Source organism: Chrysemys picta, chromosome 17, assembly GCF_011386835.1.
Source record: "Chrysemys picta bellii isolate R12L10 chromosome 17, ASM1138683v2, whole genome shotgun sequence".
Lineage (NCBI taxonomy): Eukaryota > Metazoa > Chordata > Testudines > Emydidae > Chrysemys > Chrysemys picta.
The window spans coordinates 22,453,321-22,464,522 of record NC_088807.1 but is presented as its reverse complement, the minus strand read 5'-3'; the positions used below and the strand labels follow the sequence as shown (position 1 = coordinate 22,464,522).

The window sequence follows — 11,202 nt, the reverse complement described above, 5'->3', positions numbered from 1 at the left end:
CAATGTGCATTACTTTACATTTATCCACATTAAATTTCATTGGCCATTTTGTTGCCCAATCACTTAGTTTTGTGAGATCTTTTTGAAGTTCTTCACAGTCTGCTTTGCTCTTAACTATCTTGAGCAGGTTAATATCATCTGCAGACTTTGCCGCCTCACTGTTTACCCCTTTCTCCAGATCATTTATGAATAAGTTGAATAGGATTGGTCCTAGGACTGACCCTCAGGGAACACCACTAGTTACCCCTCCATTCTGAGAATTTACCATTTATTCCTATCCTTTGTTCACTGCCTTTTAACCAGTTCTCAATCCATGAAAGGACCTTCCCTTTTATCTCATGACAGCTTAAATTACGTAAGAGGGACCTTGTCAAAGGCTTTCTGGAAATCTAAGTACACTATGTCCACTGGATCCCCCTTGTCCACATGTTTGTTGACCCCTTCAAAGAACTCTAATAGATTAGTAAGACACAATTTCCCTTTACAGAAACCATGATGACTTTTGCCCAACAATTAATGTTCTTCTAGGTGTCTGACAATTTTATTCTTTACTATTGTTTCAACTAATTTTCCCGGTACTGACATTAGAGTTACTGGTCTGTAATTGCTGGGATCAATTGTGGGAAATCCCTCCATTTCCTCAGCCAGCTCCAAACTGAAGCCCCCTCTAGCTGTCTCAAACCCCCTCCCAGGAACGGCACCAGGTTTTTTGGCGCCCTAGGTGGGGGTCCTTCCGCACTCCCGGTCTTCGGGGCACTTCGGCGGCGGGTCCCAGAGCGAGTGAAGGACCCACTGCAGAATTGCCACCAAAGACCCGGAGTGTGGAAGGACCCCTCGCTGCGAATTGCCGCCCCCCCAAATCCTGGTGCCCTAGGCGACCGCCTAGGTCGCCTAAATGGAAGCGCCGGCCCTGCCCCCTCCCCCTGGTTCCTCCTCCAGCCTTTGTCCTGTTTCCCGGGCAGAAGGTGTCACCTGGCCCCAACCCCCCATCCTGGGCTCTCACGTTACATGCTCAGGTATCTTCCCTCAAGGAAAGTCTCCCATCCCACACACAGTCCCAGTAAAACTCCCCTGCAACCTTCCCAGGTCAATACTCCCCACTGCCTGCTGCATCACAGCGACCTCTCCCGAGTCCCCACAGAGACATAGAGAAGCTGGGAGCTGCATGATGCTTGGCCAGGCTGAGGGGCCCAGGGTTTCCTGGGCTTTGCAGGGACCTCTGTTTGCTTTGGCTGTTCTAGATTTCGCCTGCAGATTAGAGACAACATATGATGAACGCAGGAAGAGATGACACATCGTCCACTTCCTGTAGCTGGAACCACCAGCTGAGTTCCTCATTTGGGGCTTGGTTGAGTTGGGCTTCGGGGTGTTGGTGGCAGCGCTGAGGGGCCCCTGGCTGCCCCCATCATGGCATGTGCTCTCACTGTCCTCTTCCTCAGTGAGTATCGAATAAAGCCAGGGTGTGTGCCCATGGGGGGATCTGAGACCAGGGTGTGTGCCCATGGGGGGATCTGAGACCAGGGCGTGTGCCCATGGGGGGATCTGAGGCCAGGGCCTGTGCCCATGGGGGGGATCTGAGGCCAGGGTGTGTGCCCATGGGGGGATCTGAGACCAGGGCGTGTGCCCATGGGGGGATCTGAGGCTAGGGCCTCTGCCCATGGGGGGGATCTGAGACCAGGGCGTGTGCCCATGGGGGGGATCTGAGACCAGGGCGTGTGCCCATGGGGGGATCTGAGACCAGGGCGTGTGCCAATGGGGGGATCTGAGACCAGGGCGTGTGCCCATGGGGGGGGATCTGAGACCAGGGCGTGTGCCCATGGGGGGAAGTGGGGGTTGAGACCAGGGTGTAGGATCCAGTTGCTCTGGGATCTGGTCACTAACGAGCCATCTCCCCTCCAGGCTGCTGGCTGGCCGGGAACAGTGGGGTGTGGGGAGGTGAGTATCAGTTTGTGGGGAGGACAATAACATCAAGGACGGGGGAGGGGATAAGTGGGATGGAGAAAAGAGGAACTGTGCCCTGAACCTTCCCCAAACCTCAACTCAAACTCCCCCCGTGAGCTCAGACCCGGCCCAGTTCTTCTGTGAACCTCCCCCTTCCTGGCCCCACTTGGGAATAACTAGGAGCTGAATCTGGCTCGTGGGGTCTGACGAAGCAGATGGGAACCATCCTCTAGTTTAATGTCCTGCCCGCACCCCCACCGGCCTCAGGCTGTGAGGATCGGGGGTGGGGGCGACACATGGATTTTTTTCAGCTCATACAAACGTTAACAGGGCCCATCCATGGGCTCTAGATCCCCTCGGGGAACCGAAACGTTTATGGTCAGTGCAGCCGCAGGCAGAACCCCCAGATCCTCCCCTGCCCCGAGATCCACCCCCCAACACCTCCCTCCCCTGCACTCACAGCCCCACCCCCCCGATCCCTAGGCCTGGGGAAAGGTGGGTCTTGTGAGATTCCTGCCAGTCACAGACTCTATTTCCAACCCTGGGGTGGGGGGCAGAGCTGCAGGGGGGCACTGGTTAGGCTCCCTGGCTGGCCTCAGGCGGGGCCGGGGGGGGGCAGGGGATCTCTCCTGCAGCCGGGTCCTGAGCTATGTCTGGGTGAACCCCCTGCCCCCGAGCCCCATGGGCAGGCAGTGCCAACCCTGGTAGGGGACAGACTCCTAGAGAGGCTGAATGACGTATGGACTGAATTGGGGTGGGGGGAGGCAGGGGTCTGTGTCTCCCTGTTTAACTCCTGCCTCTTGTTGAAAGCAGGAGGTGAATTTCTCAAACCCACCATCTGGGTGAGCCCCAGCAGGGTTGTGGAACTTGGGGGAAGCGTCACCATCCACTGTGAGGGTTTATACCCAGGCATGGAGTTCTTTCTGCATAAAGCTGGACAACCGAACCCGCAGAGGCAGATGGTGCCTGATGGGACCGTGGCTGAATTTCCCATTGCCAATGTCAGCCGGGAAGATGGAGGGAGCTACGCCTGCGACTATCGCTCCATAACAGATCAGAGTCGCTCATCGCATCCCAGCGACCCCGTTGAGATCATTGTAGGAGGTGAGGGAGGGGCCCGGCTCAGTGCCCCGGCTCCCAGCCCCACACCCAGCCAGATTCTCACGGGGTCTCTGCATGATGGGACGCTCAGAGCCAGGCTCTGCCCTGATCCCTGGGCCCAGCAGAGGGGACGCCTAGCCGGGGGGCGGGGATGGAGTCACTTGGAGGTTCCCCAGCCAGGGGGGAGAAGCAGCCACTGGAGATTTGGGGCAGAGGAAGGCCGGGGGCTGGGACTGGGGGCTGTGGCTGCTCTGGTCTAGCACAGGGCTGGGGTCACCCGGGCTGGCCAGCGCAGCTGGAGCTGCTCAGCATCGCACGGCTGGAACTGGAGTCGGTTGGCTGGCTGGGGCTGAGCTGGGCTTGGGGCTGTGCCGGGGGTCTTCTGGACGTGGGGATGGGGGGCTGGCTCGGGGTTCTGGCCAGCCGGGGTTTCTCCGGCCAGGGGAGGGGGTGGTGAGAGGCACTCAGGGCTCCTGCATTGGGAAGTGGGGCTTTGTGCATCACGGTGGAGTTGCAGGGCTAGCCTCCCGGAAAGGTGGGTCCACAAACCGCTCATGGGGGATGGAGTCACTGGGGGGAGCAGCAGCCACTGGAGATTGGGGGAGGGGGGATCCCTGTCTCTGGGGGAGCTGCGGAGCAGGAGACCTTTCCCAGGGGGATTCTCCTCATCTTGGGGGATGCACAGAGGGCTTGGGGCCCAGGGGCTGCTTAGCCGGCCATGGCCCCTCCGGACTCCCCTGGAAACCCAGTACTCAGTCGGAAGCTGTGCTGGGGAGGGGAAGGTGGCTGGGCCATTTTGTCGGCTCCTCCCCCGCCTGGGGCCTGCGTCTCATGGCCTGTCTGCTTCCCACTGCAGAGCCCAGCTACCCCAAACCCAGCATCTCCCTGAGCCCCAGCCGGGGGGTCTCCCTGGGGGGAGCCATGACCGTCTGGTGTCGGGGGCAGCACCGGGGCGTGCGGTTCCTGCTGAATAAAGAAGGACGCCATTTCCCACCTGTGGATTCGGACGACATTGAGGTTGTGTTTCCCATCAGCAACGTGAGCCGGGAGGACGGCGGGAGCTACAGCTGCTCCTATCACAGCAGATCGGAGCCGTTCAACGTGTCGTACCCCAGCGACCCCGTGGAGCTGGTGGTGAGAGGTGAGGGGCCCGGCTCAGCGTCCCCGTTCCCAGCCCCACCCCCCAGCCTGACCCTCCCGGGGGCTCGGTGCCAATGGGACACCCAGAGCCAGGGCCGGCTCTAGGCACCAGCAAAGCAAGCACATGCTTGGGGCAGCCCATTTGCGGGGCGGCAGGGATCCAGCCTGGGAGCTGAGAACCAACAGGGGACCCTGGGATCTGCAGTTCCTTGGTTAGCTCCCTGCCTATAGAGGCAGCCCTGGAGCAGGGAAAGAACTACATTTCCCAGCATTCCCTTGGCCACTACCAACAGGAAAGTGGGGGAGGGAGTGAGGAAGCTGAGACCTCATGCTGCAGTGAATGGAGAGCTGCGTTGTCAGTAGGGATTCCATGTTTTAACGTTCAAAAAATAGGACACTCTATGGGGAGGGAGGGTAGCCCCTCCCTGTCCCCATCCACTCCCTCCGACTGCCTCCTCAGAAACCCCAACCCATCCAACCCCCCTGCTCCCTGTCCCCTGATCGCCTCCTCCTGGGACCCCTGCCCCAACTGCCCCCCAGGACCCCACCCACATCTAAGCCCCACTGGTCCATGTCCCTTGATTGCTCTCTCCCGGGACCGCACCTCCTATCTAAGCTTCCCTTTTCCTTGTCCCCAACTGCTCCCTCCTGAGACCCCCACAACTTCCCCCCTAGGACCCCACCCCCTACCTGTCCCCTGACAAACCCCTGCCTATCCAACTGCTGCCTGTCCCCTGACTGCCCCCCATCCCCTGACTGCCCCCCCAACCCCTGACCCATCTAACCCCCCGTCTCCCTGCTCCCTGACTGCCCCCCTGAACCTCCGCCCCATCGAACCCCCCCTGCTCCCTGTCCCTTGATTTCCCCCCCCGGAACCACCCACCCCTTCTCCAACTCCCCAGCCCCCTTACCATGCCACTCAGACATGCTGCCGTCCTCCCCCACGAAGCCGCAGCCCCCCCACCCCAGCACCTGCCTTCCAGATTTGAACACCTCAAAATTCAAGAGTGCTCAAGCTCAGCAAGAAATGCTTCCCAGTGGTTATTAGGGCTGGAATTGCTATTTTCAACAGCCATTGTCTTCTTTTTTATTATTATTATTTTTAAGTTTTAGTTTTATTTCTTTAAAAGGAAGACCGTGATAGTGCATTCCCATAGAAACAAAGAATGGAACAAAAGAATAATAAAGGCACCTCAACTTTTCCTCATTTATGGAGGACAGTCTTATAATATGCATCCAGATATCCTCCAATCACACAAGCTGAAAATTGTTCCACTTTACTGCAATTCTGTAAACATATGGGAACCAATCCTGTCTGTGTTCTGTGCACATCCAAAATTCCTGCTGAATGACCCGCCCTGGGAGTGAGTTACCAGTGACCCAGGGCTGCGGCGGAAGGAGGGTGCAGCTGGGGGTGGGGAGAGAGCCGAGAGCTGGGGCGGCAGGGGGTGCGGGTGGGGGTGTGAGAGCCCAGGGCTGGGGTGGCAGAGGGGTGCGGGTGATGGGGGAGAGCCCAGGGTTGTGGTGGCAGGAGGGTGTGGCGAGGAGCCCAGGGCTGGGACAGGGGGGCAGCCAAAATTTTTTTTGCTTGGGGCAGCAAAAAACCTAGAGCCGGCCTTGCCCAGAGCCAGGCTCTGCCCTGAGCCCTGAGCCCGCAGAGGGGACGCCTGACTGGGGAGTGGGGATGGAGTCACTGGGGTGTTCCCCAGCCAGGGGGGAGCAGGAGCCCTGGAGGTGACTTTAACGCTGTCCCCAGTTTGTATGAAGCATGAGTCACTATTTAATCCCGTGATCCCATCCCATCTGTTCTCCAGCGCCCGCCCTAAGCAGTGCCCCGGCATGGGGTGAATGAGGCAGGGCCTGCAGGAGAAGCGGTGGCTTGGTGGACACAGTGCTGGGCTGGGACCCACGAGATCTGGCCCAGGTCCTCACGCGGACACACACTCTGTGTGATGGGAGCACGTCGCGGTTTTCTAAAGTGTCCTTCATTGTGGGGGGGCCTCAATCTTCAGGGTTCTCAGGCCGAGCGCCCACAAACCGAGATGCCCACAGTTCGTGGAGACCTCTGTAAACGCTGGCCTCAATCGCGCTGGATCCCTTGTGTTGCGGATGCATGTAGGGCCCCCGCCATGAGCAGGGCCCTGTTGTGCCAGGCGCTGCATAAACATGGAATGAAGGACAGTCCCTTCCCCTGGGAGCTCACTGAGGAAAGTGACTATGTCTGTGCCTCAGTTTCCCGCTATGTAGAATGGGAGGCTGACTCCCTTCTTGTGTACGGATGTGGTGCTGGGCGGTGCTAGGCACCAGAGACCAGCCCGTGAGTCGCTCTGTGCTAGGTGGGCTGGATGCAGTGAATGAGGCAGGGGCCACACATGGGCATATGAAGATCCCAAGAACTAGGGAGCCACGGCTCCATGTCTGTGGGGCTGGGAGCCAGGTTCGCAGGGCCGGGATTGTGGGTGGGGGGAACTCTGGGATCTGGGAGAGAATCTCTGTCCGGGGGCCCTAGGATCTGCCCAGGGTGGTGGCCGGCCAGCGAGGCCGGGGCTGGGGGGGTACCCGGGTCTGGCTCTAACAGCCTGTCTCCTGTGCGCAGATCCCAGCTTACCCAGACCCTCCATCTCTCTGAGCCCCACTGGAGTCACCGTCCCAGGGGCAAACGTCACCATCCAGTGTCAGGGGCAGCACCGGGACGTGACGTTCTTCCTGCACAAGGCTGGAGACCGGAACCCGCAGCGACACATGGATCCTGCTGGGGACGGGGTCGAGTTCCTCATCACCACCATGGGCTGGCAGCAGGGAGGGAACTACAGCTGCAGCTACCGGCTCCAATCAGAGCCCTTCATCTCCTCAGAGCCCAGCGACCCCGTGCAGCTGGTGGTAGCAGGTGAGGGGCCCTGCTCGGTGTCCCCGTTCCCTAGGGTTACCATATTTCCACAAACAAAAAAGAGGACACTGGGGGGAGGGAAGCCCCGCCCTAGCTTCGCGCCATCCACTCCCTCCCACTTCCCACCCCCTGACTGCTCCCCTCAGAACCCCAACCCCCCCTGCTTCTTGTCCCCTGACTGTCCCCTGCTGAGAACCCCCTACCCTAACTGCCCCCCCCCCAGGACCCTACCTGTCCCCTGACTGCCCTGACCCTTATCCACTCGCATGGGTGGCAGGGTTGTAGAAATTTTGGTGGTGCCCAGAACCCCCCACCCCACCTGCCTAAGGCTCTGGGAGGGGGGTTGGGTGGGGGGAGGAGGTCTGGGGTGCAGGTCCTGGGCTGGGGATTAGGGTGCAGGAGGGGTGCAGGTTCTGGGATAGAGTTTGGGTGCTGGGTGCAGGCTCCGGGCTGGGGCAGGGGGTGGGTGTGCAGGAGGGGGTGAGGGGTGCAGGCTCTGGGATGGAGTTTGGGGGTGAGAGGCGGTGCAAAGGGAGGGGGTGCAGGCTTTAGGAGGAAGTTTGAGGGCAGGAGGGGGTGTGTGGGAAGAGGGAGGGGATTGGGAGGGAGTTTGGGGATAAGAGGGGATGCAGGGGTGAGGGCTGTGGGTCTGGGGATGAGGGGTTCATGATGCAGGAGGGGGCTCAGGGATGGAGCAGAGGATTAGGGTGTGTGGGGATGAGGGCTGGGGCTGGGGGGTTTGGGGTGTTGGAGAGGCTCAGGGCTAGGGTGGAAGGGCAGGGTAAGGGCAGCCTGTCTTCCCATTAGTGGATGGGGGCACTAGGACCCGGGGGCAGCAGACAGCAGTTGTCTGCGTGTACTGCCAGAGCCAGCACAGCAGACAAGGGAGAGACAGACAGGGAGGGGGGGGACCCACCGAGGGGGGGATGCACGGAGGGGGGGTGGCAGGTGGAGGCTGGGGACCCATCCAACACCCCCCCACTCCCTGACTGCCCCCTCCCCCACTCCTCTTACCATTCTGGCTCCACGTGGGTCGGTTTGTGTGTTACAGAGGACTACAGAGAGAGGGAGGGGGGAGCAGGGGAGGGCTCTGGATGCTGGAGGCCAATGGGAGTGGGTCAATCGGCCTAGCCACCCAATCAGCAGCCACACTCTGCATAGAAGGGAGGGAGGGAGGCGAGGGAGAAAAAAACCCCGGACATTTTAACCTTGTTACCAATTCCTCCCGGACGGCTATTTAGAGACGCAAAAGCCGGACATGTCCGGGGAAATACGGACGGATGGTAACCCTAGCCATTCCCAGCCCCACCCCCAGCCAGACCCTCACGGGGGCTCAGTGCCAATGGGACACCCAGAGCCAGGCTCTGCCCTGAGCCCTGACCCCGCAGAGGGGACGCCCAGCTGGGGAATGGGAACGGAGTCACTGGGGGGTTCCCCAGCAAGGGGGGAGCAGCAGCCCTGGAGGTGACTTGAATGCTGTCCCCAGTTTGTATGAACCATGAATCCCATCCCCTCTGTTCTCCAGCGCCCGCCCCAGGCAGTGCCCCGGCCAGGGCTGAATGAGGCAGGGGTTGCAGGAGAAGCGGTGGCTTGGTGGACACGGTGCTGGGCTGGGACCCAGGAGATCTGGCCCAGTTTCTGGCGCAGCAACAGACTCTTTGTGAAGGGAGCACATTGCGGTTTTCAAAAGTGTCCTTCGTAGTGGAGGGGTCTCAATCTTCAGGGTTCTCAGGCCGAGCGCCCGCAACCCGAGATGCTCACAGTTAGCGGAGACCTCTGCAAACGCTGGCCTCAATAGCGCTGGATCCCTTGTGTTGCGGGTGCATGTAGGGCCCCCGCCATAATCAGGGCCCTGTTGTGCCAGGCGCTGCATAAACACAGAGTGAAGACACAGTCCCGGCCCCTGGGAACCCACTGAGGGAACTGAATATGTCTGTGCCTCAGTTTCCCACTATGTAGAATGGGAGGCTGACTCCCTTCTTGTGTGCGGCTCCCGGCCTGGTGCTGGGCGGTGCCGGGCACCAGAGACCAGCCCGCGAGTCGCTCTGTGCTCGGGGGGCTGGATGCAGTGAATGAGGCAGGGGCCAAACATGGGCATATGAGGATCCCAAAAACTAGGGATGTTCCTCCTCTAAAATATTGACAACTGCGCCCAGACCTACTCCGCAGTGACTCCTGGTGTGAATGGCACCTGGCTGGGGCAGGGACCGTCTCTTGGCCTTCCTCTGTTACAGGAAAACCAAGGAAGTGAGCGCCCCACTCAGCAAGGGACGGGTTAAGGCCGCTGCTAAGCCGGGCTGCAAAGGGGTCATAGCTTGGATGGGAGACAGGGAAGGAAACCCAGGGGCTGTGGCAGGGGCCCAGCTCAGGGCACACTCCCTGGCAGTGAGAGCTGGCCCAAAACCCTGGGCAGCACTAGGGGGTGCTGGGCTGTAGTGGGTGGGGCAGGGGGCTCGGTAGGAGCCACTGTGCTGCTGGGGTGGGAAGCTGTCTCTAGGGTATCCAGGTTCAGCAGCTGGAGGGGGCGGGACTCCCCCTGGCAGAGCGTGGGGAGCAGGGATTCTGTCCTGGCCCCCGCGTCCCGTCCCAGCTGCCCTGTAGGGCAGAGGGGCAGGGCTGATACATGGGGATCAGGGTCAACTCATGGACTAATCTGCTTCATGTCTTTGCAGGGTAAGGTCCAGCCCCGAGACAGAGCAGATGAGACCCCAGCTCTGCTTCCCATCCCGATCTACCTGACCCAGGACACAGGACTCCTGGGTTCTCTCCCCAGCTAGAGATGGGAAGTGGTGTCCAGTGGTTACACCAGGGGGGGCGAGGAGGTTTTAATGTTGTACTTTTTAGTTATTTTCCTAATGATAGGTTGATTCTCATTAGTTGATAACAATTAAAAATGTTGATTTGCAACTAAATATAGTCTTTACACTAAATCTGGTGCTTTTTCTTTTGCTAACCATGATGGCAAACTGTATCTATGCCCATTGATTGAAGCAGTTATATGGAGTCATTTACATTTCTTCAGTCTAATTTTTACATTTTGATTATGTTGGAAAATGGCAAATGATACATTTATTTCCTAGATTATGATGATTTTTTTACTTCTGATTTGTCTAAGCTCTGTTTGGATGGAAATTCAAATGCACTCAAAAATGCACAGAAACAGCATTTTCAATATGTTTATTAATTAAATAAAACTACCTTAAATGTGCTGAATACATAATAACAAAAAAGTGGATCGAAACGTATTTTTCATTTGAACCTAACTGATGTAAGGAGGTATCTGCAGTTAGTGACATCAACTGATTGTTTCTGGTCATCGTATCATTGAAGTGATGCAGGGAGCTACAGCTGCCGATATAGCACCAAATTAGACTTGCCCATCGTATCTCTCAGATATTAGAACTAGTAGATCTGATCCCCCCACGTGTAGTATTTATTCATAGATTGGAAGAGGGAAAGAAGCTTTCCTGCTTTCTCAACTCCCCGTCAGTATCGGAAATTTGAAGGAACGTGTCATTGAACTGAACGAGCTGAATACACTGAAGTGAAGAAAAGATTCTTTCTGTGCCTGCAGAAGAGGCGACTGCTGTCAAAAGCTGGTTTTACCCTTTCAGCAAACTCTGGTTCCAGGTGCTCAGACAACGACTTCCACGAATTCAGTGGTTTGACGTCCATTAAAACTGGGCAGCAAACACGGACTAAACTACAGCTTGTTTAGGCATTAACATGGATTGTCATAATTTCAAATTTAATCCCCAATAGCCTTGTTTTTAAACAAACATGTTTTTTATTTAAATGAAAATAATCCAATTGACATTTTTCTTAAATCCCTTTTGTGTTTTTTTTTGTTTTTGAAAAAATCCTTTTGATTCACCCTGATTTTAGAAGAACTTCCACATTCAAGTTAGTCAAACTCTCTCTATTTCGTTATAGGAGAGAAAGCAGCAAAATTCATCATATCACTAATTCATTTAAAATTATTTACTCGATCTGAAAAGAGACTAAGTAGAGGGTCAGACACTTGATTGTTTCTGTAGGCCCAGTTTCCATCCCTGGACCAGTAACAATTGCACGGGATAATGCCCCAAACCCTACAGTTGATTGTCAAATCGTCTGAGCCATTCCTCGTCTGT

The 11,202-nt window shown here is 57.3% G+C and overlaps 1 protein-coding gene across 1 annotated transcript; it reads left to right on the top strand.

Annotated features, from left to right (window-relative positions):
- The first annotated feature begins 1,308 nt into the window (after positions 1-1,308).
- On the top strand, positions 1,309-10,076 carry LOC112061509 (immunoglobulin superfamily member 1-like). Its single transcript, XM_065571732.1, has 6 exons — positions 1,309-1,438; positions 1,900-1,935; positions 2,755-3,045; positions 3,899-4,183; positions 6,779-7,069; positions 9,742-10,076. The coding sequence occupies exons 1-6, from the start codon at positions 1,408-1,410 to the stop codon at positions 9,744-9,746; spliced, it is 939 nt and encodes a 312-aa protein (XP_065427804.1). The 5' UTR covers positions 1,309-1,407; the 3' UTR covers positions 9,747-10,076.
- Positions 10,077-11,202: the final 1,126 nt, after the last annotated feature.

Coding starts and splice junctions, on each gene's coding strand:
- LOC112061509 (XM_065571732.1), top strand. CDS start 1,408: ATGGCATGTGCTCTCACTGTCCTCTTCCTCA. Junction 1,936..2,754: donor GAACAGTGGGGTGTGGGGAG/GTGAGTATCAGT, acceptor TGTTGAAAGCAG/GAGGTGAATTTCTCAAACCC. Junction 4,184..6,778: donor CGTGGAGCTGGTGGTGAGAG/GTGAGGGGCCCG, acceptor TCCTGTGCGCAG/ATCCCAGCTTACCCAGACCC.